Source organism: Arvicanthis niloticus, chromosome 15 (assembly GCF_011762505.2).
Source record: "Arvicanthis niloticus isolate mArvNil1 chromosome 15, mArvNil1.pat.X, whole genome shotgun sequence".
Lineage (NCBI taxonomy): Eukaryota > Metazoa > Chordata > Mammalia > Rodentia > Muridae > Arvicanthis > Arvicanthis niloticus.
Genome location: NC_047672.1, coordinates 23,140,726 through 23,166,112, shown reverse-complemented (window position 1 = coordinate 23,166,112; position 25,387 = coordinate 23,140,726). Strand labels below are relative to the sequence as shown.

At 43.9% G+C, this 25,387-nt stretch overlaps 1 protein-coding gene across 3 annotated transcripts in view; it reads right to left on the bottom strand.

Annotated features, from left to right (window-relative positions):
• Dennd11 (DENN domain containing 11) overlaps positions 1 to 25,387 on the bottom strand; it is a 45,953-nt gene that overhangs the window by 3,973 nt on the left and 16,593 nt on the right. For 2 of the 3 annotated variants that reach the window (XM_076913493.1, XM_034518984.2), the window contains 8 exons: positions 19,133 to 19,232; positions 18,100 to 18,258; positions 14,416 to 14,569; positions 10,117 to 10,255; positions 8,784 to 8,915; positions 8,494 to 8,644; positions 7,726 to 7,794; positions 1,020 to 6,428 (listed from right to left, as the gene is read on the bottom strand). In XM_076913493.1, the coding sequence (XP_076769608.1) occupies positions 6,233 to 6,428; positions 7,726 to 7,794; positions 8,494 to 8,644; positions 8,784 to 8,915; positions 10,117 to 10,255; positions 14,416 to 14,569; positions 18,100 to 18,258; positions 19,133 to 19,232 (1,100 nt within the window). In that variant the 3' untranslated portion in view covers positions 1,020 to 6,232. Of the gene's footprint in view, positions 1 to 1,019; positions 6,429 to 7,725; positions 7,795 to 8,493; positions 8,645 to 8,783; positions 8,916 to 10,116; positions 10,256 to 14,415; positions 14,570 to 18,099; positions 18,259 to 19,132; positions 19,233 to 25,387 lie in introns of those variants that run through there. The other variant, XM_076913494.1, reaches the window with a different exon arrangement.

Below are 25,387 nucleotides of genomic sequence, written 5' to 3'. Positions count from 1 at the left end.
GCAGTGTATGAATGGAGTAGGCAGCACCTACAGAAAGCCTGTAACTGAAGATCATGAAAAATAAGGCTTGCCTATGTAGTTCTGTGTGCTCCTGGTGGTGGTAAACAGTCTGCTTTAACAACAGAGGAGTCTGAAGGTCAGCAGAGATCACTTTACCCTATGCCAACTGGGGAGGGAAAGGGGCTGCTGTGGTGTAAGAAAATTTAAAAAATCTGCTTCTATAACAGCATGTAGGACCAGTATAGAATCCAGTGTTAGTTCATAAGACACTGTATAGCTGCAGATTCTAACCATAACAGCTGTGTAGTTAAGAAAGGACATTAGACCCACATTATAAATTTTTGTTTATTAAATTTTGTTTATAAATTTTTGTTTTATAAATTTTGTTTGTTAATTTTGTTTTCTTTAGTCAGCTTCATTGTCCTGGGTTTCTTTGTTTACTGCTTTTTCTTTGGATGGTCCATCCCTAAAATGTCCACATTTAATATCAGGTATACAGATGTTCAGCTCTGCTGAGATCGTGGGGATCACCTCCAAGCCTTTATACACACAAGTGACATTAAAAGAATATCAGTTCTTATAATGCCCCTAAGGCATAGGCATTATTGGGTATGACTGTCCCACTTAGAAAACAGAAACCTAGCTTTTCAGTCAACCAGTGTTAACAACTCACTCTATACTGGTTTAAAATAACTCTCCCTATAGATATACAATGTGCATATTTATCAATATATAATGCTCTGATAAGAGATTTCTGAAATATAATAGCTTCTTTCTAGAATCCAGAAGTTTCCTGTGGGATTAAAGGTACAAGGTCCTGGTTCTTTGACTTTAGTTTCCATTACATGGAGAGTGTTTATCCAACCACAGCCTCTCAAAGGACCAGCTGCAGCTCCCCGTGTCTGTCCTTGTTCCCTTAAGTAAAAGCAGCATTCCTCTCTTGGGCTCTACTCCTGGGCTAGGCCATCAGCATTCCTTTCTAACAAAAACTACATGGTAAAAGATCACAGCACACAGGCTCATGTTAAAATGTGAACTTTAATTGTAAAAATTTGTTTTTGTAAATATAGTTATTATCAACCTCTGCACATAACTTGGTTCAGATATATACAGATATGATATACACAGGTGTTAACTTGTACCACAGAAAGAATCAATTCAAGAAACATTTACACTTAGCCTTGGGGTTAAGCCCAGCTTCCTTCAGGTCTGTAAATAATACTCCATTGAAGACACAGAGAAAGGATACATCGGTTTGCAGTAGTACCCAGGGCAAAACTTACCAATTATCCTTCTGACTTTGTCATATGAGGTAAAGACTTGAAACAAAAATAGATTCTGGTCCTTTTATTGCTATAACTCTTAGGCTGGGGTTATTACTCAAAATAGGTTTTTACACTTAAGGCAACAGGGACACTATGTTTAAAAAAAAAAAAAAACTAGGAAAACATATTTTCTTGTTTACCACGATTTCTTTTTCAGGAAGGATTATATTCCAGACTTACACAAAAATTTATCCAAGTTTTGGGCAAATGAAGTTGGTTTTGTTTCCCCCTGTCCCAAAGCCTGGCAGCCAGTTATGCAGACAGTTCAGAAGGACAGAATCCTCCATTTCTCATGGCTGAAGGCATTTCTGATGGGCAAGGAAAATGAATTTTGGGTTTGCCTGACTTTTTTATATATCTTTGCTTAATTTGCCCAGATACAATGTCAAATATATATATATATTTGCTCTGTATGGGCTTTTCACTTTGCAGTTCCATCTATGCACAGTTTATAAAACCCTGCCCTGCCCCAGTGAGCCCCAGGATCATTAGGAAGCAAAGTAAACTCAGCAGACAAAACAGGCACCTGCTGCAAATGCAAACAAATCCTCTGCTGTAAACCTGTCAGGATTTAAGTCACCATGGTTCTGAGAGCCAGCGCCATGCTGACATTCCAGAATAAGCTCTAAAAGGAGTTTTATTTATCCCACCTTCGTTCCTCCACATAGCACCAGAAAAGTCCTATTCCTTTTCCAAATTTACAGCATTACACAACTTCCAGGACTAAAATGAATTAAAGTGCCAGGTAGTAGACTACCTCCTCACTCTCTCCCTTGACCAAGAAGGGATAGTCACTGAAAGGCTATTTACGCTCTTCTGTTCCACAGCTTTGCCCAAGGTCACTGTCCCTCATCCTTGCCAGGCCAGTTGACTTTATCTCCTGTAAAGCTGCTGGAATAACACAGCAGAGTGTGTGCTCAGGCTTCAAAACACTGCCATGGACAGTGACACGGCTAAGGACCTCCGCTGCCATTAGACTACAAAGCTGCCCGTTGCTTTTTAGAGGATAACTTTGCAATTCCTTTCCATTTCAACATTTCTGTACTTAATGCACTACTCAGTAACACTGGTATAAAAATAAACTTCCGTTTCTCATAGGAAAAGCATTATCCTAATTCACCATCTTTTCCCCTTCCCTACAACACTGAGTACTTCAGTAGCTCCTGGGAACGGAGGTATATTAGCAATAAAGTGGAATGATCAAAGCCCATGACTTCTCCCCTTCCCCTCCCTGACTGAAAAGGGATGAAATGGGGCCTGCTGAGGTAAGCCTATGGGCCTTCAGGAGCCTCACCATGGGGAGAACTATGGGCTATGAGGGAGAGATGGGATGCTAGGCAGCTCTCAGAATCGTAGCCTGGAAGTCTAGGGGAAGACTTCCTACGGATGCTCCTGTCAGTTTTCAAGCTCTTCTCATAATAAGGCATGTTCACTGTGAGACCCAGCATTATCTTATAGTTCTATTCACCTACACCCTGTATTACTTCTTCAAGGACTATCACACTGGACTTGGAGAAAACATCTCAACCTACTCTCTGGTTGTGCAGTTTAAGGGAAAAGACAGTTCCCAAGTCCCTGCATCTCTCGGAGGCTAGCTTTTGCCACCAGCTGATTCACTACCACCCTTAGAGAAGTCTCCCCAAAAGCTTCATTGGAAGGATGAGTCTATCTTACCTTTCCTGCATCGATAGGCTTTCAGTGCCTCGAGACAGGAGGTCTATCCCCCTGCCGTCATAATGAAGACAGCAATTAGCTGCAGTTTAATTTACCTTTATCATCTAGCTAAAACATATTAGGTAATTGTGTAAGCGAGCCTTCCCAGGAAGCATCTGGCACTACTGTATCATCACCCTGACCTTTCCGTAGTCTCCAGCAAGGTAAGTTACAGTTTCAAGTTCCTATCCTAACTTCTATCCCAGCAATGAGACCAGCTTCTCTTCGGAAGCCAGAGTGGGTGGGAGGTGTGGGAGGCAGATGCCTCCTGTCACATTGTACTCCTAACTGACTGGACCATATGGGCCCCAGGTAGGACACCAACACTGGCCTGGATCCAGGCCCAGCATAGGGAAGGCTTCATGTTGAAAGCCAACACTAATACCAGGCAATGACTTGGCCTTCTTTTACAGACTGGTAGGAGATAAACTCTGCTATTTTTACTGCTTCTGAGGAAAGAGTCCTGAGCCAGGGAACAACTAGCTGAGTGTTACCATCTGCTGACAAAACTGAACACGTCCACTTTAAGGGGCTTTTGTTACACTCAGTGTGTTGTACTTAACATGAGTGTCCACAAACCCAAAACCTCAGTTTCAGGGAATCTGAGGATTGTTGCCATTGGAAATGTCTTCTACCTTAAAAATGACTGAATAGCCAGCAATGCAAGTCAGCAAGTGCTTCCAGGTTAGCACATGGTTCCCAGCATGGTACAGATGGGGATTAGTGCTCCCCAGAAGGGCTCTGCCAGCTCAGGCAGGGGTTGAGAGCCACCAGCAGAATAGCAGGACCCACATCTAAGGTTTTAGCCCTCTTCCTAGAGCCAGTGGTAAGAAAAAAAAAATGCCAGTTTCTGCTAACGGTCAGAAAGCTATGAAGGATATGAATTAACTTCTTCCAGATATCACCTTTTCAGAAAGTATTTCAAGAGTGACAGGCAAGCACATCCTGTGGCTACTAGCTTCTGCCATCACTGTAGAGGGATTCCTATATAGTTCTACACAAACTACTTCCTTTTATAGGACACTCAGCATATTATGCAGGCTTGCATCTGCTAACTGCCACTGGGGGAGCAGTCTGGTATGACTTCATAGTGACATGGACTGGGCTCACTTCTCACTTCTCTGCAGCTGGTAAATAGGGCAAAGGGAACAAGAGGTCTTGACAAACTGTCAGCCACACAGATGCCCGTGTCAGATTCTGGGCCTATGAGGAAGCTGGCAAGGAAGGGAAGGATTGAAGGAGACACTGAGCAAGAAGTTCTGCTCTGGTGGTTAGCAAGCCCAGAGCCGAAGACCTAACACAGCTGCTCAGTCAAAAAGAACCCACAAGGCCCAAGTTAACAAAAGACAGCCTGTCGCACCCTTGCTACCTTTACATCAGTAATTCTCAGCTTGCTGCCTCAACAGCACAGGAAACAGTGTTAGCATACAGAAGGCTCCAGGGAGGCTCTCAGAAATGGGGTCTTCAAGAAACTGACTTCTAAAGAGGGTCTTCCAGTCCCTCAGAAGCAGCAGCCTGCTTTTACTCCTGCTCCTATCTCTGGCTATCCATCCCTGACTTTGAGCTTTAGAACCCAATGGAACTGTTGTTCCATCAGCATCAGGTGGTCCCTGCTCAGCCCTGGGGCAAGAGAAGGTAGCCCTACGGACAGAGCAGGAGAAACTTCAGCCACTGAGCACAGCTGTGTTTTCTGTAAACATTGTGTTACTGGAATGATGGCTAAAGCCACATTGCAGAGGAGAAAAATCAATTAGCTGAAACAGTTTATGTCAATGCCTAAGCCTATTTATATATTTACAGAAAAGATGTTGTTACCCTGACTCATCAGTGTCTCTTTGCATTTTCACACAGAACTAACCTCTACTCTTGGATTTTTTTTTTTTTTTTTAAATCAAGGAACTACAGTGAAAATACTTGAGCTAAGCAATAAGCCTCAAGAACCTAGAACCATGTTAAGAGGCATGGCCCCTCCTTTTGAAGTCCTCTCTGCTGTGGACATCAGTCTGGTTGCTTTTTAGGTACAAGACATGGATGTTTGATGGCTGGTTAGCTAGCTATTCACATGGCTTTCTGAATATGGTTAACAACTGCCCTTCCACCGAGTCCATGAGTCCTAAGTATTCCCCAGCCCCAAAGAACAAAGTGACTGTGGTCCGATCACAGACCAAAAGAAGCAGGCATGGTTGTTAGTCTGGGATTTCCAGCTATTCTCTTAGATGGGAGGCACTGTTATAGTTTCCCTGTCAAATCCATTAGGTCTGTAGATCCAATTGCTTAGCCTAAGGAATGTTGTCTCTGCTTAAGAGATGTCTGTGGGAGTTTCAAATTGGTGACGAGATCTGTTAACATCACATTGCAACCTGAGTCAACCACCGTGGACACTGGCCACATTGCAAGAATTCATCAGAAGTGTCTGCTGCGCACCATCCCTCCACAGAGCCCTTACGAGAAACTGGAGATTTCTTTCCTTACCTATTTGAACCTGTTAGTCCAAGAGGATATTCAGCGTTTAAGAGAGACTCAATGTCAGATGACTTTGCTAAGCTTAGGGCCCAGCACCACCCTTCAGCATTGACCAAGAGGATCATTGGGGAGGGGGGTTGAGGTGCATGCTCTAACTCATAGCATCCATTCCCTTACTTGGGAGGATTTCAAGGATTCTTTCCCTGACATTCTATCAGAAACATTTTTTTTTTCCTTCTTCATGGTCCCTCTACTCCAGCGAACCGAGAAAGTGCAGAATTGCCCTCTGACCAATAGGTGACCCCAAGTTGACTCCTTGAACTTAGTGACCTTGAAAGGTCATCTGATTAGTTTCTGTTTTTAGGCAGATGAACATCTAAGGCCACACAAGGACACATGGTTATCTTATTCTCATATGCAACAAAGGACAAAGACATACAGGTTTTCTGAAAAGTTCATCCCAGAGTTTGACTCACAGAACTCCTAAGACTAAACCCAAAGAAGCAGCAGTGGAAGACAGTCGATTCCCATGTCCAACCAAAGGCTACAAAAGCCTAGGCAGTCTCACCCCAGCCCCAGGGCTGAGGCACAGAAAGAAAATGGCAAAAATTACATGTGTTGGAAAGTATATAAACAGTCCTTTGTGTCAACTTAATTAAAACTGAAGCCGCTGAGAGCCTGGGTGCACTCCAGACTCCTGTCACCACACACTACCAGTCCTATTACACTTCCTATGGACAACAGGGGTTGTCAATGACCAGCATGACGTCAATACCATAGGCCTCCAGCAGGTCCATGAGAAAGCTCCTGTCTCCCTGGGGATCTAATCCCATGCCTCGAGCATGCTCCGCTGTTAGAGTTTTGTCTTGGCTGGCTGACACCTCCAACAGAGTCTGAAAAATCCGGTTGTTTTGTTCTAGGAAAAACCTGCATTTTTAAGACAGAAAAGGAAGAGAAGACAAGACAAAAACTCATCTAGATAACCCAAACAAGCAGAGCTCCATCTGTGCTGGGTAGTATACTTTTACAAGTCTTCAAACTTGTAACAATTTTTAAAGAGGGTAAAAGTTAAACTGTTACTAGTGTGAATGAGGTCAGCAGGGAAAACACATAGCAAGAATTGCAGTATCTCTGACTGCTGTTTTCCTGTTTTAAACATAGCCCCTTGGAGAGGTTCCATAGACAGCTTTGCTCCCTCTGAGAAACCAGAAAAACAAGTGAAGACGCAGAACCCGATAATGCAGTTCTGAGACAAAGACTTCAAATAAGAGACTAAAATGCACATTTTCAAAGCCCTGACTGGACCACACAAGCGTCACTGGAGAGCACGGGGTTCTGTGCTGGCCCTGCAGCCCCAGGTCACTGATGCTGTACCCAGAAAGGGAAAGCTCAGAGGTGCTGGAGTAGGCACAGCAGTTCTGAAGCCAGCAGTGTGGAAAGGGGAGGCAAGCCGTACCAACTGAGAACGGCACAGCTCATACACTCTGCATGTTTGCTCCACGTGAAAGGGTGTCTGGAGGAAGAGCATTGCACAAAACAGGATTCAGAGTCACAGCTTAGGAAGGCTTTAGTTCAGCCATGCTGTTTGGGGGATTGGGGAACTTCTACAGACATATCAAAATGGCTTAACTAGACTGTGTCTGCCCATTCACACAGCATGTATGCATTAGAAAGGAGCCTCAAGAACAGGATAAACCTGTGGAGGTGCCCTCATCAAAACTAGGACCTCTCCAGGAGATCTGTTTCTACTTCAATTACAGTTCTGCTCTAATTCTGAAACAGAACTTCCTGTGGCCACTTGAGTGTGATGTGTACTGTGGCTACCAGACCTGGGGAAGAGAGATTACACTGTATTCAAGAGTTGGATTTTCAGATGATCTCATAATACTCAGCATAAAGAACTGGTCTTTTCAGAGGAGACAGTGAATGAGGGTGGAGAGATGGACAGCTATGTGGTGACATCTTGATGCAAGTGTTCAACATGATGCACTTTCAGGGTCCCCATTTTCTCCAGGACCTGCCCTGTCTCTTCAGCCACTCTGGATTCACCCTGATAGCTTTGCAGGACTCAGGCTACCTCTAAGGACAGAGCACTGAGAGTCCTGATAATGACGAAGGCCACCCTACACTGCAGTGGGTTTCATGGGAGGGATGCGAGTTGTTCTTAGAAGTTGGTAGTGAAAGCATTCCCAGAGCCCCACAACTGATGCCCAGGCTGACTCACAGCACAAAGAGGTCCTCTTCACAAGGGTTGTAGTCTCCTTCAACTTCCTGGGAGTACAGAAGCATCTGCCTGTTGGAAGGGAGAAAACTATCAGACTCCAGTGGCCACTGGATCCAATTATGTAATTGGCAGCAACAAACATAAACAATGGCCGGCCGTATCTCTCGGGAAGCAGCACCACAGAGTTGTGCCAGGCCTGAGGTACGGTAAACAAAGAACAGAACCTGGACTCAAACCCAGGATCTATGGCCCATTTTGCCAGTGGTTCCCATCCCCAACCGTTAGTCATGGGACTGTTTTGTCTGATTGTCCACTGACTGGGGATTATATGCTAACCCTTTATTTTGTGGATAAAAGCTTCCTAATGGGTTCACACAGTGTAGATGCTCAGTAAATGGGTATTCCAAACATACAGGCCAATCTAAGCAAGGTCTTTCGGGTGTTTCTGAAAGGTAGTGTGACTGGCTTCTTCACCCTGGTTTTGATTCTCAAGCCCATTCAGGAACCACCCATGTGTGTCTGCTACCCTGCAGTGAGGGCAAGATGGAGGAATGTCAGCCCTCCTCAAACACAGAATTCCCCTTGATTTCCAGTGATTAGGAAAGCCCAAGGAAAGTGGTGATAGACTGGGCTTTGCGTAGATTTCACAGGACCACCCTGAATAGGGTACTGCTTGTGACTGGCCTTCAAGTCCCTGTTTGCACAGCACTGGCCTGGCCTGCACTGGCTAGCACACATGGCATGCATACGGCAGCTGAGGTGCCTCACCTCTGCTCATTGAGCCGACGGTACTTCTCCCTGTCTGCACTGTTGATCTTCAGCAGGGGTTGCAGGTGGTCATGGTGTGTCTTTACATTCTGGTTATCCACATAGACATCATACAACTCACGCTTCTCCTCAAATATCTTCTCTGTGGTGCCTGTAGAGCCCAGGATTAATGAGGTAAGAACCCCAAGGGGACACACACACACAAAGCCAGCCCAATCTTACTACAGAATCAAGAGTCTCTGAGAGAATGGTTTGGACACAAGGAGAGGAGGGGAGGGGCCCATACTCACAGGCTACATAGGACACCTCAACTTCCAAGCTCTCAATGTCAGCCACGTTCACATAGAAGAAAGGCTTGGACTCAGGGATGGTGCCCCCAATGCCAGGCAGGGAGACATTGGCCAGACAACAGCAACAGTACACTGTAAGAGGGGGACACCAGAAGTGAGGAATTTTCCCTTCTGTTCCCTCTCCTCCACCCAAGACCAAGGGGGTCCATACATCAGAACAGTTGACCTACAGAGAGCTGCTACATTCTGTTGTTTGTTCTTGTCAAACCCCATATTGAGGCTTGGTCACCAGTGTAATAATATTGGGAGATTAGGGTCCCTAAGATGGAATTAGGTCACAGAGGTGCCACCCTTATAAAAAGTTTAACGTAGTCTGGAGACACTGAGTCAGTTTTGTCTAACGTGTGTTATGAAGGGAGTCTGCCCCCACCCCCAGTACATTCTTTCATAGGTGATCTCTTCCACCAAGAGGCCTCAAAAGCTGACCAAAGCCAAAAGCCAACATCATTCTCTTGGACTTTGAGAACCATGAGCCCAGACAAACCTTTTATGATTTCCCAGCCTCAAGGGTTTGGCTAGGCCAGTGGGAAGTTGTCTCGGAAGCTGGGAAAGGCTTGTTTGTGTTACCTATCCTGTAACCAGGTAGTCTTGGAAATTCTTTGGGGCCCCACTGCAGAACTTGATATCCTAAAGTTCTCTTTGGCAGTTTATCACCAAATGGATGCTTTCTGAATTTCTCTAACTGACCTGACTGGCCTTCTCCCTCCTCGAGGCTGTGGCTCACTAGAACCTCCCATCCTCTGGTCCTCCCCTTCCCATGCTGTCCTTCAGCCTCCTGCCTTTGTGTCACTATTGGGCAACCTCTTACACCTGACACCTTCATTCCTCACTCTCAAACCCAGCTATTCCCCAGAGAACCTAACACAATCACCCAAGTACCTGCTGCATATCTATCTCCCTGGAAATTTCTCAAGTGATGAACATCCATCGTGTTCTAAGTTAACCCACCACTAAACAACCCATTACTCCTTGGTCCCCCACTTTTGGTGGCTTCATGATCCTTGTCATCCTACACTCTTCCTCAACCAGACCCCTGCATACTTGAGCTAACCTGATCCAGTTTACCTCTAACCCACAATCCATCATCTCTGCTTCAACCCAGACCCTTACCTCTTCCCAGATACTAAGGTGACCCTCCCATCCATCTTCATCACCTCCAGACTCCACACTCTAAATCCAATCAGAAGCCTTGATCCCACTGAAATGGCTCAAACTCTTACAAAGATGGTCAACAACTGAAGGATGAGGACATATGGACTGGGCTACTGGTTACCTCTATAGCACACGACACCCACGGGTGGGGGAGAAAATATCAGAATGCGCTTTCGAAGTAAGGCGAACTTCCAAAGAATGAGGATCTGTTCTCCAAAGAACTTAATAAACTGAGACATGCAGCCAGCTGGGTGTGTGATCTGGAAACACACAAGGGCAGGTGGACAGCTTGTTAGAGGTTGGCACTGTGGAACAGCCTTCTGGTAAAAACTCCATCAAACATTAAGAGATAGTTGCTTCCACACAAAATGGTTATCTGATGTTTGAAATTTTTCTTTAAACTGGATTCCTCTGATGCATCAGCTCCCTTGACAGAATGAAGTTTGAATTTAAGGACTATAAATACTTTTGATAGAAATGCAGAGGAAACAACTGAATTTTATTACTTAAGAGTGATAGCTCCCTCTAGGGAGGGCACCCACTCAGAGGAGAAGAGGGGGGTTGGAGGGAGGATTGTAGGAGGAAGTGACCAGGAGGTGGGCAGTGAGCAGGATGTAAAAGTGAATTTAAAAAAAAAAAAAAAAAAGATAGCTCAAGTGATTCAGTGTGCTTACTGTACAATCATGAAAATAGCACCCACGCAACAGGCATCCCACAAACACCTGCAGCTCCTGACCCAGAGGATCCAAGCCTCTCTCTCTCTCTCTCTCTCTCTCTCTCTCTCTTTCTCTCTCTCTCTCTGTGTGTGTGTGTGTGTGTCACTGACACAGGTCCATAGATACACATAAACTACCCATGAAGACCCAGCAGGCCTTTATCACAAATCACTAAATATTGTATGTGATAAAGTGATGAGCAGTTTGAAGTTGGGATTCCAAGTATGCAGGGACCAGGAGGCTACTGTGTAGCACCTTCTGCAGAGTGAGAACAGAGCCTGTATGTGTTCAGCTGTGTTGCTTGACTCTGCGGATACAGAATCACGAATACAGGGTTGCCTGTATATGACTTCTAGTGCTGTCATTTTGCCCAAGCCCGTCCTGTGTTACCCATGGAAGCATTGCCCGGGCCCATACTTCAACCTGCCCTCAGGCCATATATGCATCAATAACTATATGTTCACTCATATTGTTCTGTCTCCACAGATAATGTGTATGTACATTCATAGAAAATACTAGCATGTAAGATTAGTTCTTCCCATATACTTTAAATCACCTCTAGGTTACTGATATATCTAACACCTTATACATGCTACATAATCCAGTGTAAGCACTGTTTGCAGAATAATGAGGAAAAAAGCCTGTATGAATTCAGTATAGATATGTTGCCTGTGCTTGCATCTCTGAGGGGAAGTGCTGTGCCTCCTAAAAAATACATAGTATGTTTATTATGGTTTTGTCGGGAGACTGATGGTTCAACAAAGTGTGGTCATAGTAGGTACAGTTTTCTGCCCTTGCTACAAAAGAGACCCAGTAGAACTTTTCTGTTGTCATTTTATGATCTGATTTATTATTATTTATGATGGCCATTTACTATATGAATATCCAGGCTCTCTTCTACTTGAACACTGCAAAATTATACACACACACACACACACTGTGTGTGTGTGTGTGTGTGTGTGTGTGTGTGTTCTGGTATTTTCATATCTAAAGGGCAGATCCCAGCAGTACGGTTGCTGAAACAAAAAAAAGCATTTATTTTTCATTTTAATTGTTGGCATGCTGTTTTCTGATAAAGAAGACTTCAGCACATTTGTGTCTTCAGCCTATGTAAGTATATTTCTACCATATCTGCGAGCCTGACAAATCTGTTAATAAGTTGTCTTTAATGGGGCAAAGGCAAGTGGCAAGTATCTTTTCTCTCTTTTTTCCCCCCCTTGCCTATGGGGTGAGGAAGCTAAGAACATTCAGGTCAAATGTTGGCCCCGTTCCTTGGGTTTGGTGATAGTCAACTAACTTCATTCAGAAGAAAAGGGGCTGACAGTGTCCTGATCAATACATTCCCAAAATCCTTCTGATCAGTCTGTGCCCCTTGCCAATTGTCTCTCATGCATATCACAGGATCAGGAAATCTGCATGCTCCATTCCCTGGACTCCCAGGCCACCTAGTCTCTTGTTAAGTTCTGCATATGGGGAGCCATGAATGCAGACTGAAGACAGGAGACTTCCTTCATCTCATACCTGCTGTTAGTACTTCTCCAGCAGCAGAGTGAGCTTCTCACACTAGCTTCCAGCCCCAGTGGCACAGCGTTTCCCTCAGAGATCCAAAGCACAGACTATGCAAGGGCCCTCCTTCCTGCCATTGGGCTCTGATCCTGATGTCACTTCTCCTTGTGCCCAGGCCCTAAATATGTCAAACAGCATCCATGGTAACACCTGTGGCCCCGGGTATTTACACCCTTGTCCAGTCCCCTCTTCCTCGTGAGGAACTTCCTTCTAACAAAGAGACTATGGCTACAGGCAGGCCTTTCACTTCTGCCATTAGGTTACAGAGTCCTGACTTTAATGTGCTAACACTCTCTTTTTGCTGACCTTGATGAAGCAAACTGCCAAGCTGGAGTCAGCCTCACATGGTTGAGAGCTGAGGGCAAGCACTAATAGAGGCCTTCAGTGTAGCATCCCCTAAGAAACTTGCTCCCGTCGGTGCTCATATCAGATTAGAAAAAAATGGGTTCTTGCTCAGTTGAACCTTTGCTGAGACTTGAACATTGGCTGGAGCCCTAACTGAAATCTCTCACAGCAGACCCTAAATCTGGGATTCGGTTAAGCCATGATTGGAGTCCTCACCACAGAAACTGTGGGACCATACACATGCACTACTAGAAGCTTTTAATCTTGGGTGATTTGGTAGGCAGCAGTAGCTTGCCAGTGCAGGGTAGGATCTACTGTCTGAGAATCCTAGTGTATAGGGTTACTCTGTTCTCTAATTGCTCCTTCAGCCTTCTTGAATTAGTTTTAAATACCTAGCATACCTCTTGTTTTGATGATAAAATCTTATTACTTTTTTTCCTTTATGGCCAAATGACAAAAAAAAGTCTCATTTAAGTAATTTGCTCTTGACCCATGAGCATGTCTGTGTCCTCTTGTCCACATCTTAAGTAGGGCAGGGAGTGAACACTGGCTTTGGTAAAGTCCTGGGTTTAGATTCTGCCTGTTTCCCAAAGCAAGTCAGTAAACCATTTATTGATATCAACTGCTTTAAACTAGAAAACAAAAATTAACAAAACAACCTTCTCTTGTTTATCTTACTTTAAAAGAATGTTGCAACAGGTATGGCTAATTAGCATAATGCCTAACTCACAGGATATGCTAAGGCAGTAGGATCATGCCCCACCTCCCTGCAACAAGTCTGGAATAGCATCCCCTTCTTTTCTACATAGGCAAAAGCTTTAGTGACTGTCCCAGGTGGTTTGAATGAAAAAAACGACCCCCACAGGCACTGTTAGTAGGTGTGGCCTTGTTGGATGAAGTGGGTCACTGGAGGTGGGCTTTGAGGTCTCAGAAGCTCAAGTGTCTCTTCAGGTCCAGTGTCTCTCTGTCTTCCTGCTGCCTGACGATCCAGATGTTCAACTTTTGGCTCCTTCTCCAGCACCATGCTCGCCTGTGTGCTGCCATGCTTCCTGCCATGATGATAATGGGCTGAACCTCTGAACTCTAAGTCAACCTCAATTAAACGATTCCCTTTATACGAGTTGTTATGGTCATGATGACTCTTGACTGCCATAAAACCCTAACTAAGAAATGTCCCAAGACACCTTCTTCCATAAACACATGCATCATTTCTTTACAAGAGGAGTCCTACGCTTCACTGAAATATCTCGTGCCCAGCCACAGGACAAGAAGAAGGAAAAAAGAGTAGCTTCGTATTCTTAGACCAGCCACAGGACAAGAAGAAGGAAAAAAGAGTAGCTTCGTATTCTTAGACCCTTTTATATTTTCTGAACACCTACTGCGTGGCCAGATTTCCTGCTGATGTTAAACAGACATGTTAGTATAACTGCAAAGGATGCTACAAAACTTCCAAATAAAACAGTGTCAAAAAAATAACACAGCTAGGAAATACCACGCCTGTTCTTCAAACTCTCCCTCTTTATGCTTGGCTTTACACTAGCAGAAGCAACCAACACAATCGAAAGCATCCTCCCTCCTTGGAGTCATATGTGAGTCTGTGCCATGGTTATAGAAGGCATATTATTTAATGTAATTTGTTATGTCTTAAATAGACCCAAGTGCTTTTATCTAACCCAATTCTATCAAAAGCAGAATTCTGCATGAGGCTGAGGCTGAGGCATAATTTCTTTATCATCTAAAAATGAACTCACAATGACCGTTCCCCAGACACATGAGAGAACAGCCAGCCTCACCTTCATCTCAGGATACATGTAGCGGTGAATGGAAGGCAACCAGTAGACAGGTGGCAAGCTGCCACCCCTCCCGGGGCCAGCATGGAGCACCCCTTTCTTGTCTTCATAGAATGCAGCCAGATGAGAGTAATGTCCCGGCATCTCCAGCTGGTGTCTGTGTAACACACATGCACAGTGAGCAGCTCTGCCCAGCATAACTGCTTATCTCTACCCAAAGGGCTAAAGGCCTGGATGCACTCAAAACACCTGCATTACTTGAAGGAGGTTACCTTCAAGTCTCCACTACTGTTAGAGGAGATCTTTATGCAAAGCTCAAACACGAGGTCTGAAATTCAACAGCACCACATAATACATTTAGGACAAACAGACTTGTCTAGTGTCTAATTCTTGAGCAATCTATGCTGCAGATCACATGTACTTCTCAGAGCGCTGTTTATACTGTGAGAAGAGACAACCCGGAAGACCACACACTCCTTGTCTTTGCTTTGCTTTGTGTAGCATGTGTGCATGCATGTGCTGTTACAATGGAACAGTGACAATCTGAGCCCTCAATGTTCCATGGGAGGAGGGGGACAGTTATGACTGAAGGCCACTGAGGGCTCATACTTCCAGATCAGCTAAATGAATCAGAATCTCTCCTCCCCCTGGCCCACCCCTGTCTCAGCATCTGCTCAGGCTAAAAGCCCTGTCAACCAACCCTCAGATTAAGACAATGGCACTGAGGTCCTAGACCACTTGGACGATGAGAATGATGCCTCCAGGTCAAGGCTTTCTGTTGAATGGGACATTAGAGGTTGATATTGTTCCCTCCCCAAAGATATGGTGGGACCCTGGGCCTTTACCTTGGTACCCAAGAAGATGGCTTTATTTGGATGGACCTTAGGGGGCAATTAGGTTAGAGAAAGGAGGGAACCCTGATTCTATGTGACTTAAAATGGGGAAATTACACATGCACATACAAAGGTGTGGGGTAGACACATGAGGATGATTGCAGACACTGAGGTGATGCAGATGCCCAGTAACTCAGAGACAGCTAGCAAAGCACAGAGCCAGGAGAGACATGGGAAGTGGCCCTGCTGACACTGACAACTCTTAAGTCCCTGGAACTATAAGACAGTAAGTTTCTTTTGTCTAATTACAGATACTGTTACCCAGTCCCAGCCAGGTAATATAAGGATGAATAAAAAGCTCCAAATACCTCTGAACCCTGGTTTATTTTCTCAGAGCCTTCCATTGACCACGAACAATGAAAAAGAAGCTTCAGAGAGAAAGAGACATCCCTAACTGTGGCTGAAACAACAATGATAAGGAACATCTCTGCTCCTCCTTCCACTAACACGCCATAAAACCTACTTCAAGTTGGAACGCAAGCTGCTCAGAGTCAAGGTTTCCACTGAAAAGGTAGTAGCAGCTGTTTTCAGTCAGTGCCAGCCCAGAGTGGCTTCCAGCACTCAGCAACAAGATGATGGCAAGAGACAACTAATGTCAGAATGTCCTTCAATAACCTAAGGTGTCACTGCCTGATAGGACAGAGTGGCAGTCATAGACGATGGAGAAGAGAACACAGACTCAGAGGCATAAACAGAAATCTACAGTTCAGAGATGACTATTATCCAACTGTTGAGGAAACCTGAGTTTAAACACATGGTTTGCTTTTGCAACAGATGAGGCCGCACCACCAAAAAACCCAAAGGGTCCGAGGACAATAGAATCCCAGAAGACAAGATGGTTTTCAAAGATGGATATGATGAGGTGATCGATAAGAGCAGGTAAATTCAAACTCCACCCCACTCAAGTGCTTCCCAAGCCGCCCATATCAACTGAGCAAGAGTGCTGCTGTAAACAGTGGGGATAAATGACTCAGTGAATGCTGCGGATATGAAGCCTCCGCTGTGTGAACCAGACCAGGGATTCCCCTGGAGGACCAGCCACTCTAGGGTTCTCTTGAAGCCCACAGCCCCCTGCACTATGTGCAGGAATGTGTGCAGAAGTGACGTGTTCAAGTTGGGGTTTCTGCTTCAATCTGTCTCCTTACTGGTTGAAATGTCAGGTGAGTCACGGTCCACCATCGTGCTGGGAGATGGGTGAGATGGAGGGCCCTCGCTCCAGTCACCACCCACACTGGAATGTTTCTCTCCATCTGGCCTCAAACCCTGTGCTAGAAAGCTGGAGTTCCAACTTGTTTGAACCGCTGGACTTAGGGGTCTCCTCTTTGTTATAGGAATTTAGCTTCTAGTTTAGCTAAAGCAGACATTGGTACCCAGGGAATGAGTTACTGCAGAGTCAAAAACCACAGTGTTGAGGTGTTGGCTTAAAAGCTAAAGAAGAGAGTAAGGGAGGAAAGGAGAGGAGGGGAGAAGAGGGGAGGGGAGGGGAGGGGAAAGAAGGGGAAGGGAGAAGAAGGGGAGGGAGTAAGGGAGGGGAAAAAAGAGGAGGAGGAGGGGGAGGGGAATGAGGAGGGGGAGGGGGAGGGGAAGAGGGAAGGGGAGGGAAGGAGGGAGGGAGGGAGGGAGGGAGAGAGAAAGATGGGGGGAACGAACACATGGGTCATTTCTATTACAATCCACCAATTTAGATCTCATAAGGCTGGGAAAGCCAACTTCTCTCTACACAAAAGCATTATAAAGACTCTTGCTCACTCCAAAGTATTCTTGGGTAGACAGAGTCAGAATATATGAATAAAATGTAAGATACAGGGAGTTACCCTGAGAATGAAGGCGAGAAGGATGGGCAAAGGATATGGACCAGACTGGATCCCATCAACTTAAACTATGACCAGGTGGGCTAGAGAGGTGGCTCCATGGTTAAGAGGAATCCCTGTACAATCATGAGGACGGCAGCCCTCACCCCATTACCCAAGGAAAAAGTTTGGCATCCCATACAATTGCACATTAAAAGGCCAGCCTGAGCTACAAAGACACTAAGTCAAGATAAATAAATGAATAATCAATAAATAATGCATAGGGTAAAATAGTTTATATATAGTATCAATGCCAAGTACACGCACACACACTTATATACGTCTTATGTGTGACATACAAGGTCTTGCTATGTTGCTACTAATGTAAGCCTTTATTTCTTGGGCTAAAGCACCACTATGCCCAGTTGTCAAGCATATTTTATCAAAGCACACAAATATACGTATCAGAAAACAGACTAAAATTTTAACGGTGCTTCTAGGATTAGAGAAGAAAATTCCCCAGTTTGAAGTTTAATTAGACTACCTTCATAAAACAATATATATGTAAATATAAAAAGTAACAATTTTTCTTTTTTATTACATATTTTTCTACTACTCCAAATAATAAATGATATGAATAAAACAATTTTTAAAGTCTGCCTTCCTACCTGGGGTGGGGTGGGGGGGGAAGGTAAGGCTAGCAGCCAGCTGATTGTAAACAAATAATGTTCATGCCTGATTAAAATGTATTTGATTAAAAAGTGATGAGAGTATTAATAAAAACCAAAAGTAAATATCTTCCCTAGCCTTCATTATAGGATAAAGAATTATTTTATAATGCATTTGTTGAAAAAAAGGAGGATCACGGGAGGCTCGACCCAGAGCCACTGATGCTGTAGGAAGACAGCTGTGGCCCTGGCCCACAGTCTCCCTCTCCAGGGACTCACAGCACAGGCACCAGGTAGCAGATCCCACTGCTGCCCGCAGCAGACAGAGCCACTTACCGAACCTGGTTCTCCAGAAAGTGCATGTAGCGGTAGAGTAGAGTGTAGGACGGAGAGAGGATGCCCACGGACTTCATCCGAGCGCCACGCTCCAGCTCGCTCTCCACGGGCATGTTGGCAAAGCAGGCCAGGCCAAAGAAGGGGCCCTTCCGAAAATAGCTGAAATAGACCAAACATGCACTGTGGCTACAATTTAGGAAGATGACATTTTTTTTTTTCCTTTTTTCCTTTGCAATGCAATCTCAGCCCAAACAACTATGTTCGGAGTTCCGAATAAAGTTGGGCCATAAAAGAAGCCATTCAGTTTGCCTAGGAGTGGCCATGGCTCCAAGACTCCAGAACTTGCCATCCCAGAGTGAAAGGCTAGAGTTAGCGTAAGGTCTCTACAATCACACCACTCAAATGCCCACAGCCAGAGACTGTAGTATCCCTCTCTGGCACAGCTAACAGCTTCAGTGTCAGAACCAGAACCAGAACCAGGGTTGACCTCCAGGCTCCTTTGGAATTCAGTCTGTTTTCTCTCAGAAATTCCAATTCTCTCAGATTCTCCAAATACAGCTGACATTTTACTTCCTTCCCCCTTGTCACACTTGGATCAGCCATGGTCTCAGCCGCATGCAGAGATTAAAGCCACAAATTATCCTTAAAGCATGTCCACTGGCTTCTCACAAGATTTACCATGCACCATTTACACATCACTAAAACTGGCCAGCTTAAAGCCAGTATTTTGAGCTTATCACATAGATGTCTTAAGTTAACCAACAGTGAACTCAAACTCCTTTCTTACAGTAAAACCAAACCTCCCTGAGGGCCACACATTCACTCAGTAATAGCAGAAGCTGTAGCAGGAGCTGTCAACATGGAATGCTGGGACCCATTGATAACTTGAGAGCTGGAGCCCCTCTTGCTGGGAAACTGGATAAACACACAGAAGACTTACATGTACTATCTGAAGACACCTCTTGATAACATGCTCTGGAGAACTTAGGAGAGACGGGATCAAGTAGCACAAGATAGGTTCAGAAGTACTCACATGAAATCAGACTGAACTTTATGGGACCCGCTGGCCATAGACTTGAACTCGACACCTTCAAGGTCAATATCTTGAGGTAAGCACCATTCTACCATGTTTCCTGTAGGAACAGGGGCATCAAGTTAATAGAAACAGAAAACAGTCAGAGAAAAGAGCATCTCACGGCTACTCAGAAATATGCTGCTTCATCACACTGATCCTGAACCACTAAGGAGATGCTCAGAGGCTCTTCTACCTCCTGATGAACTACATCGGAGGACCAGGAGGGGGCAGTAGAGGGATCTCATCCTGGCTTCAGATTCAGCTCCCAGAATCTTCCTCTCATGGTTTCACCTCCCTAAGTATCGGTGGTTTTATTTATTTGTTTGTGTTTGTTTGTTTGTTCATTTTTGAAACCTTAGGCTCCCATTTCTTCATCCTATATTGTTGCCTCAATCTCTTGAATTCTGTTTTTAATCCTACCATCTAAATAGCCACTAAGATCTGTCAGAAGAAGAAGAAGAAGAAGAAGAAGAAGAAGAAGAAGAAGAAGAAGAAGAAGAAGAAGAAGAAGAAGAAGAAGAAAAGAAAAGAAAAGAAAAGAGAAAACCCTCACTCACACTGACCTCTTTGCCAATTCCTTAAAACTCCTCTTTCTCTTAATTTCCCTGGTAGGATGTAACTCTGGCTCTTCTGTGTCTATGAGCAGTATAGCCCACCCCTCTCCTCTTCTTGTCTCTCCCCACATGTGGCCATCTTCAAGAACCAATTACCAGTCTTCACCTCAGGAATTCTGCGACTTAGTCCCTCATAACTGATCTCTGGGTCTCTAAGCTTGGTGTTGGAAATGTGAAGAACAAGACATAATCCCTGACCACAGAGAGATGAGAGTCTAAAGCTAACCAGACGGCAGAGATAAAGACCAGCAGTTACAGCTCAGTCAGGTGACTGCTATGACAGAAGGTAGGAGAGGCTGCAGAATCCATCACTGGGGGGTGTGGTCCAGACTGAGGGGATGAAAGCACTGCACGATTAGCTACGAGCGGGTGGGGTAGCGTAGAAATCTGTTTTGTGCATATTCAAATTTTTTTAAAGTGAAAGAATAAGTAACTTGTGAGGTTTCATTTTTGAGCAAGCTGATTTGCACTCTAAGTCCTAGTTTTCTAGGCAATAAAACCATCATCAACTATCTTAGCCACCACCACTTTCAATTGTTTGGGACATCAGAGAAGACACGATCCAGTCTTATGTCACTGCAGACAGCAAAGAGGATCCCACACTCAACAGCCTAAGGCACTTTCAAATAATCTATTATGGAAAAAAAAAGAGAGAGAGAGAGAGAGAATCGCAATTCTATCCAACTAATGAATTCAATGAAATAAAGAAGTTGGAAAGAATAAACTAAAATTCCATAAAACAAAAAGGCTAAAATGACATTCTGTTAATTCAGCTAAAGATAAGAAAACATGTTTACAAAGAGTGTTGAGAGGGAACTAAGTTTCCTATACATCAAGTCCCCCATTCCTGCATTTTCTCCCTTACTATGCACGTACATCCATCTAAAGTTCAAGGGATCTAACTAACAGGCTTGTGTATACTAGACACAGCTGACCTGCATCCATCCTAGGCTCTATCCCCACTCCTTATGTATCCGCCTAACTCTAACCCACAGCTACTTATAACTTGAGGAAATGTGAGTTACTTAAACTTGTACTGAAGCCTAGCATTAAGTATAAATTAAACAATACATTCAGTTTTTCTCAAAGAGAGCATTCCTGTACAGGAAGTAAGGGAAGCTCAAGAGACAGAAAGTATATTGCATGCACATAAGAGTACCTCCTGAGGGGCTGGAGAGATGGCTCAGTGGTTAAGAGCACTGACTGCTCTTCCAGAGATCCTGAGTTCAATTCCCAGCAACCACATGGTGGCTCACAACCATCTGTAATGGGATCTGATATTCTCTTCTGGTGTGGCAGCTACAGTATACTCATATAAGTGAAATAAATAAACATTTTTTTAAAAAAAGAATACCTCCTGAGAGACTCATAAATTCATCCTCTGATGAGTAATCGTGGCCCTGAAGAAGCTTGGTCCTTTTGACATTTTATAAAAGCAAGGACAGTTACATTTTTTGCTCATTATTATGTGTACAGTTAACTTGCGGTGTTAATGATGGTCCGTGTAGTGTATCACTTCTATCATTTAAGTGTAGCACAATATCTACTTAGCTACTGGTGCCCATTTAGGTCAGTGCTTATTAAAAACTACGGCAACTAGCACTGCAGTAAACAGTTTGTTATCTGTCATCTGGTAAGTGCCTGGACTGGGTTTTGATGGCCCTTCCCAGAATAGGCTGAACTGCATTGCTCAGAATTCCCTTCCATGGATGTTTCCAACTGAAAGTTGAAGGTGGCTGTGAAGGTAGCATCTGGAAGGTTGGTGTTGGAGCATCAGGCACTGTTGCTATCCTCGCCTTCCGTGATGGGAACAGCAGCCAGGCCAGCTGATGCTGGAGATGTTCCCCTGGACTGCTGTGCTGGCTATTCTTAGGTCAAGGACACACAAAAGTTATCTGAAAGGAGGGAACCTCAATTGAGAAGGTGCCGACATAAGATTCGGCTGTGAGGCATTTTCTTAACTAGTGATGAACGGGGGTGGGGGGGGGGCGGTGCTCAGCTCATTGTGGGTTGGTCATTCTTGGGCTGGTGGTCCTGTGTTCTGGGCACCAGAATGCAGGCTGGGCAAGCCAGGGGGAAGCAAGCCAGTAAGCAGTATCCCTTGATGACTTCTACATCAGCTTCCGCCTCCAGGTTCCTGCCCTGTATGAGTTCCTGTCCTGACTTCCTTTGATGAATAGCCATATGGACGTGTAAGCCAAATAAACCCTTTCCACCAAAACTTGCTTTTTGGTCATGACGTTTCATCACAGTGATACACAGTGATCACTAAGACAATTGCCTTGAGCTTTGTAAGTGAGGTGTTTTCTCTTCCATAAAGAACATCAACTTCTCTTGTAGGACACCCACGGCACCAACACTCGAGACCAACTGACCAAGTATGGTGGTCCATGCCTTTAATCTTAGCACCTGGGAGACAGATGCAGGCAAGTTAGAGTTTGAGGCCAAGTTCCAGGCCAAGCAGGGCTATCTAGTCAGACACCATCTCAGAAGAAAACAACAAAACAAACCTGGGAACAGTCACAGACTCATCCAGGTCCCCATCCACCCCCAGGAGTGCCACCTGACGCCTTCTTCCCAAGATCACTGTCCTCCTTTACATTCAGCTACCCATCAGACTCCAAGCTCCATGCACATAACAGTCTTACACAGAACGGCTAAGTAGTCCTCGCAGTACATTACGTAAGTTCTAGTTCCTGAAGCAATCCTTGTATAGATAGTGTAGCTGCTGTTCCCCTGTCTGAATCTTGACTAACATGATTCCCACACGTTCCTGTTACTTCACTGCAAACTAAGGAATCTTCAGAGATTCGAAGACAAATATGAACAGGGCTTCTTAAAGAAATATAAAGAAGGCGCTGGCTCACGCAGCAGTCCTAGGGCACAGCTCTGCACGCAATCCCCCAAAGCACAGAGAAGGCTGGACTCCCAGGAGCTCTAACATGCCCAGGAACATAGGATAATAGGACCACTCAGGAGCTTGGGCACACCAGGATTTCAGGATCCCAGAAGCAGCCTGACTCCCAGGAGCTATCACAACCAGGATCTCCAGATCACAGAGACAGCTGGACTCTGAGGAGTTCTGACACAACCAAGATAACAGGACAGACAGGCTCCAGTCAGAGACAGTGAGTGCAGGTAGCACTAGAGATAACCAGATGGCAAAAGGCACGCACAAGAATATAAGCAACAGAAACCAAGGTTACCTGGCATTATCAGAACCTAGTTCTCCCACCATAGCAAGTCCTGAATACCCCATGACACCAGAAAAACAAGATTAAGATTTAAAAGCACTTCTCTTGATGATGATAGAGGACTTTAAGAAGGACATAAATAACTCCCTCAAAGAAATAGAGAACACAGGTAAACAGGTAGAAGTCCTTAAAGAGGAAACACAAAAATCCCTTAAAGAATTACAAGAAAACACAACCAAACAGGTGAAGGAATTGAACAAAATCATCCAGAATCTAGAAATGGAAGTAGAAACAATAAAGAAATCTCAAAGGGAGACTACCCTGGAGATAGAAAACCTAGGAAAAAGATCAGGAGTCATGGATGCAAGCATCACCAACAGAATACAAGAGATAGACAGGTGCAGAAGATACCATAGAAAACATTGACACAACGGTCAAAGAAAGTACAAAATGCAAAAAACTTCTAACCTAAAACATCCAAGAAATCCAGGACACAATGAGAAGACCAAACCTAAGGATAATAGGTATAGATGAGAGTGAAGATTCCCAACTTAAAGGGCCAGTAAATATCTTCAACAAAATTATAGAAGAAAACTTCCCTAAAGAGATGCCCATGAACATACACGAAGCCTACAGAATTCCAAATAGACTAGACCAAAAAAGAAATTCCCCTAGTCACATAATAATCAAAAGACCAAATGCACAAAAACAAAGAAACAATATTAAAAACAGTAAGGGAAAAAGGTAAAGTAACATATAAAGGCAGACCTATCAGAATTACACCAGACTTCTCACCAGAGATTATAAAAGTCAGAAGATCCTAGACAGATGTCACACAGACCCTAAGAGAACACAAATGCCAGCCCAGACTATTATACCCAACAAAATTCTCAATCACTATAGATGGAGAAACCAAGATAATCCAGGACAAAACCATATTTACACAATATCTTTCCACAAATCCAACCCTACAAAGGATAATAGAGGGAAACCTCCAATACAAGGAGGGAAATTATACCCTAGAAAAAGCAAGAAAGTAATCTTCCAACAAACCCAATAGAAGATAGCCACACAAACATAATTCCACCTCGAATAACAAAAATAACAGGAAGCAACAATAACTTTTCCTTAATATTTCTTAACATCAATGGACTCAATTCCCCAATAAAAAGATGTAGACTAACAGACTGGATATGTAAACAGGACCCAACATTTTGCTGCATTCAGGAAATGCATCTCAGTGACAAAGACAGACACTACCTCAGAATAAAAGGATGGAAAACAATTTTCCAAGAAAATGGTCCCAAGAAACAAGCTGGAGTAGCCATTCTAATAGCAAATAAAATCGACTTTCAACCAGAAGTTGTCAAGAAAGATAAGAATGGACACTTCACACTCATCAAAGGAAAAATCTACCAAGATTAAATCTCAATTCTGAACATCTATGCTCCAAATGCAAGGGCACCCACATTCATAAAAGAAACTTTACTAAAGCTCAAAGCATATATTGCACCTCACCCAAGAATAGTTGGAGACTTTAACACCGCACTCTCAGCAATGGACAGATCATGGAAACAGAAACTAAACAGAGACACAGTGAAACTAAGAAAAGTTATGAACCAAATGGATTTAGCAGATATTTATAGAATATTTCATTCTAAAACAAAAGAATATACCTTCTTCTTAGCACCTCATGGTACCTTCTCCAAAACTGACCATATAATTGGTCACAAACCAGGCCTCAACAGATACAAGAAAATTGAAATAATCCCATGCATCCTATCAGATCACCACAAACTAAGGCTGGTCTTCAATAACAATAAAATCAATGGAAAGCCCACATACATGTCAAAATTGAACATGTTCTACTCAGTGATAACATGGACAGGGAAGAAATAAAGAAAGAAATTAAGACTTTTTAAAATTTAATGAAAATGAAGATGCATCATACCAAAATTTGTGGGACACAATGAAAGCAGGGCTAAGAGAAAAATTCATAGCTCTAAATGCCTACAAAAAGAAACTGGAGAGAGCATACACTAACAACTTGACAGCACACCTGAAAGCTCTAGAACAAAAAGAAGGAAATGCACCCAAGAGGAGTAGACACAGGAAATAATCAAACTCAGGGCCAAAATCAACCAAGCAGAAACAAAAGGAACTATAGAAAGAATCAACAAAACCAGGAGCTGGTTCTTTGAGAAAATCAACAAGATAGATAAGCCCTTAGCCAGAGGGCACAGAGACACTATCCAGGTTAATAAAATCAGAACTAAAAACAACAGAAAATGAGGAAATTCAAAAAAATCATCAGATCCTACAAAAAAAAGCCTATACTCAAAAAAACTGGAAAATCTGGATGAAACTGACAATTTTCTAGACAGATACCAGGTACCAAAGTTAAA